The 5,000-nt window shown below is 37.6% G+C and overlaps 1 protein-coding gene across 2 annotated transcripts in view; it reads left to right on the plus strand.

The window, feature by feature from the left end:
- LOC121847403 (dachshund homolog 2-like) overlaps nt 1-4,717 on the plus strand; it is a 74,368-nt gene extending 69,651 nt beyond the window's left edge. For both annotated transcript variants that reach the window (XM_042328076.1, XM_042328077.1), the window contains exon 10: nt 4,522-4,717. In XM_042328076.1, coding sequence (XP_042184010.1) covers nt 4,522-4,559 — 38 coding nt within the window. In that variant the 3' untranslated portion in view covers nt 4,560-4,717. The remainder of the gene's footprint in view (nt 1-4,521) is intronic.
- The last annotated feature ends 283 nt before the right edge of the window (nt 4,718-5,000 follow it).

The raw sequence follows: 5,000 nt of genomic DNA on the forward strand, positions 1-5,000 counted from the left end.
TAGGTTTAGTAGAGGAATACTGTAAACTGTACAGATACCCATAGGTTTAGTAGAGGAATACTGTAAACTGTACAGATACCCATAGGTTTATTAGAGGAATACTGTAAACTGTACAGATACCCATAGGTTTATTAGAGGAATACTGTAAACTGTACAGATACCCATAGGTTTAGTAGAGGAATACTGTAAACTATACAGATACCCATAGGTTTAGTAGAGGAGAGGAATACTGTAAACTGTATAGGTACCCATAGGTTTAGTAGAGGAATACTGTAAACTGTATAGATACCCAGAGGTTTAGTAGAGGAGAGGAATACTGTAAACTGTACAGATACCCAGAGGTTTAGTAGAGGAGAGGAATACTGTAAACTATACAGATACCCAGAGGTTTAGTAGAGGAATACTGTAAACTGTATAGATACCCAGAGGTTTAGTAGAGGAGAGGAATACTGTAAACTGTACAGATACCCAGAGGTTTAGTAGAGGAATACTATAAACTGTACAGATACCCAGAGGTTTAGTAGAGGAATACTATAAACTGTACAGATACCCAGAGGTTTAGTAGAGGAGAGGAATACTGTAAACTGTATAGATACCCATAGGTTTAGTAGAGGAATACTGTAAACTGTATAGATACCCATAGGTTTAGTAGAGGAGAGGAATACTGTAAACTGTATAGATACCCATAGGTTTAGTAGAGGAATACTGTAAACTGTATAGATACCCAGAGGTTTAGTAGAGGAATACTGTAAACTGTACAGATACCCATAGGTTTAGTAGAGGAGAGGAATACTGTAAACTGTATAGATACCCATAGGTTTAGTAGAGGAATACTGTAAACTGTATAGATACCCATAGGTTTAATAGAGGAGAGGAATACTGTAAACTGTACAGATACCCATAGGTTTAGTAGAGGAATACTGTAAACTGTATAGATACCCAGAGGTTTAGTAGAGGAATACTGTAAACTGTACAGATACCCAGAGGTTTAGTAGAGGAGAGGAATACTGTAAACTGTATAGATACCCATAGGTTTAGTAGAGGAATACTGTAAACTGTACAGATACCCATAGGTTTAGTAGAGGAGAGGAATACTGTAAACAGTACAGATACCCATAGGTTTATTAGAGGAATACTGTAAACTGTACAGATACCCATAGGTTTAGTAGAGGAGAGGAATACTGTAAACTGTACAGATAGCCATAGGTTTATTAGAGGAATACTGTAAACTGTACAGATACCCATAGGTTTAGTAGAGGAATACTGTAAACTGTACAGATACCCATAGGTTTAGTAGAGGAATACTGTAAACTGTACAGATACCCATAGGTTTAGTAGAGGAATACTGTAAACTGTACAGATACCCATAGGTTTATTAGAGGAATACTGTAAACTGTACAGATACCCATAGGTTTATTAGAGGAATACTGTAAACTGTACAGATACCCATAGGTTTAGTAGAGGAATACTGTAAACTGTACAGATACCCATAGGTTTAGTAGAGGAATACTGTAAACTGTACAGATACCCATAGGTTTAGTAGAGGAATACTGTAAACTGTACAGATACCCATAGGTTTAGTAGAGGAATACTGTAAACTGTACAGATACCCATAGGTTTAGTAGAGGAATACTGTAAACTGTACAGATACCCATAGGTTTAGTAGAGGAATACTGTAAACTGTACAGATACCCATAGGTTTAGTAGAGGAATACTGTAAACTGTACAGATACCCATAGGTTTAGTAGAGGAATACTGTAAACTGTACAGATACCCATAGGTTTAGTAGAGGAATACTGTAAACTGTACAGATACCCATAGGTTTAGTAGAGGAATACTGTAAACTGTACAGATACCCATAGGTTTATTAGAGGAATACTGTAAACTGTACAGATACCCATAGGTTTATTAGAGGAATACTGTAAACTGTACAGATACCCATAGGTTTAGTAGAGGAATACTGTAAACTATACAGATACCCATAGGTTTAGTAGAGGAATACTGTAAACTGTACAGATACCCATAGGTTTATTAGAGGAATACTGTAAACTGTACAGATACCCATAGGTTTATTAGAGGAATACTGTAAACTGTACAGATACCCATAGGTTTAGTAGAGGAATACTGTAAACTGTACAGATACCCATAGGTTTAGTAGAGGAATACTGTAAACTGTACAGATACCCATAGGTTTAGTAGAGGAATACTGTAAACTGTATAGGTACCCATAGGTTTATTAGAGGAATACTGTAAACTGTACAGATACCCAGAGGTTTATTAGAGGAGAGGAATAATGTAAACTGTACAGATACCCATAGGTTTATTAGAGGAATACTGTAAACTGTACAGATACCCATAGGTTTAGTAGAGGAATACTGTAAACTGTACAGATACCCATAGGTTTAGTAGAGGAATACTGTAAACTGTATAGATACCCAGAGGTTTAGTAGAGGAATACTGTAAACTGTACAGATACCCATAGGTTTATTAGAGGAATACTGTAAACTGTACAGATACCCATAGGTTTATTAGAGGAATACTGTAAACTGTACAGATACCCAGAGGTTTAGTAGAGGAATACTGTAAACTGTACAGATACCCATAGGTTTATTAGAGGAATACTGTAAACTGTACAGATACCCATAGGTTTATTAGAGGAATACTGTAAACTGTACAGATACCCATAGGTTTATTAGAGGAATACTGTAAACTGTACAGATACCCATAGGTTTATTAGAGGAATACTGTAAACTGTACAGATACCCATAGGTTTATTAGAGGAATACTGTAAACTGTACAGATACCCATAGGTTTAGTAGAGGAATACTGTAAACTGTACAGATACCCATAGGTTTATTAGAGGAATACTGTAAACTGTACAGATACCCATAGGTTTATTAGAGGAATACTGTAAACTGTACAGATACCCATAGGTTTATTAGAGGAATACTGTAAACAGTACAGATACCCATAGGTTTAGTAGAGGAATACTGTAAACTGTACAGATACCCAGATGTTTAGTAGAGGAATACTGTAAACTGTATAGATACCCATAGGTTTAGTAGAGGAGAGGAATACTGTAAAACAGTACAGATACCCAGAGGTTTAGTAGAGGAATACTGTAAACTGTACAGATACCCATAGGTTTATTAGAGGAATACTGTAAACTGTACAGATACCCATAGGTTTATTAGAGGAATACTGTAAACTGTACAGATACCCATAGGTTTATTAGAGGAATACTGTAAACTGTACAGATACCCATAGGTTTAGTAGAGGAATACTGTAAACTGTACAGATACCCATAGGTTTAGTAGAGGAATACTGTAAACTGTACAGATACCCATAGGTTTAGTAGAGGAATACTGTAAACTGTACAGATACCCAGATGTTTAGTAGAGGAATACTGTAAACTGTATAGATACCCAGAGGTTTAGTAGAGGAGAGGAATACTGTAAACTGTATAGATACCCATAGGTTTAGTAGAGGAATACTGTAAACTGTATAGATACCCATAGGTTTAGTAGAGGAATACTGTAAACTGTATAGATACCCATAGGTTTATTAGAGGAATACTGTAAACTGTACAGATACCCAGAGGTTTAGTAGAGGAGAGGAATACTGTAAAACAGTACAGATACCCATAGGTTTAGTAGAGGAGAGGAATACTGTAAAACAGTACAGATACCCAGAGGTTTAGTAGAGGAATACTGTAAACTGTACAGATACCCAGAGGTTTATTAGAGGAATACTGTAAACTGTACAGATACCCAGAGGTTTATTAGAGGAATACTGTAAACTGTACAGATACCCAGAGGTTTAGTAGAGGAATACTGTAAACTGTATAGATACCCAGAGGTTTATTAGAGGAATACTGTAAACTGTACAGATACCCAGAGGTTTAGTAGAGGAATACTGTAAACTGTATAGATACCCAGAGGTTTAGTAGAGGAATACTGTAAACTGTATAGATACCCAGAGGTTTAGTAGAGGAATACTGTAAACTGTATAGATACCCAGAGGTTTAGTAGAGGAATACTGTAAACTGTATAGATACCCAGAGGTTTAGTAGAGGAATACTGTAAACTGTATAGATACCCAGAGGTTTATTAGAGGAATACTGTAAACTGTACAGATACCCAGAGGTTTAGTAGAGGAATACTGTAAACTGTATAGATACCCAGAGGTTTAGTAGAGGAATACTGTAAACTGTATAGATACCCATAGGTTTAGTAGAGGAGAGGAATACTGTAAAACAGTACAGATACCCAGAGGTTTAGTAGAGGAATACTGTAAACTGTACAGATACCCACTCATTTTGTCGTAGCAATCCATACAATCCATGACTCTGAAGAGTCTTTAATATGTTCTCATTAATTCTCTTTTCAACCTTCTGTTACCCCTTTGTCCCCTCCTGCTCCTCCTCCTCCTCCTCCTCTTCCTCTCTCCATTCCATATCTTTCTCTAAAATCTCTGTCATATGCATTCTGTTCCTCCTCCCCGTTCTGTCCCTCGTCCCAGAATCCTGTTCGTTCCTGAAGACCCCGCTACCGTTCTAATTACATCGCTGTGAGCTCATCACTGAACACCCGGCCTGTTGCCACGACAGCCTGGAAAGGGAACAACTCTCCTGTTTGGATTGACTGAAAGGAGAGGAGGGACGTTTAAAAGATGAAGAGGAGAGGAGAGGAGAGGAGGGACGTTTAAAAGATGGAGAGGAGAGACGTTTAAAAGATGAAGAGGAGAGGAGAGGAGAGGAGGGACGTTTAAAAGATGGAGAGGAGAGGAGAGGAGAGGAGGGACGTTTAAAAGATGGAGAGGAGAGGAGGGACGTTTAAAAGATGAAGAGGACAGGAGAGGAGGGACGTTTAAAAGATGGAGAGGACAGGAGAGGAGGGACATTTAAAAGATGGAGAGGAGAGATGTTTAAAAGATGAAGAGGAGATATTCATGGTCAGAGAGAATGTGTCAGAATGTTCTGTCTTATGTTCTTATTTCAT

Source organism: Oncorhynchus tshawytscha, linkage group LG10 (assembly GCF_018296145.1).
Source record: "Oncorhynchus tshawytscha isolate Ot180627B linkage group LG10, Otsh_v2.0, whole genome shotgun sequence".
In the NCBI taxonomy this organism is placed as follows: Eukaryota; Metazoa; Chordata; class Actinopteri; order Salmoniformes; family Salmonidae; genus Oncorhynchus; species Oncorhynchus tshawytscha.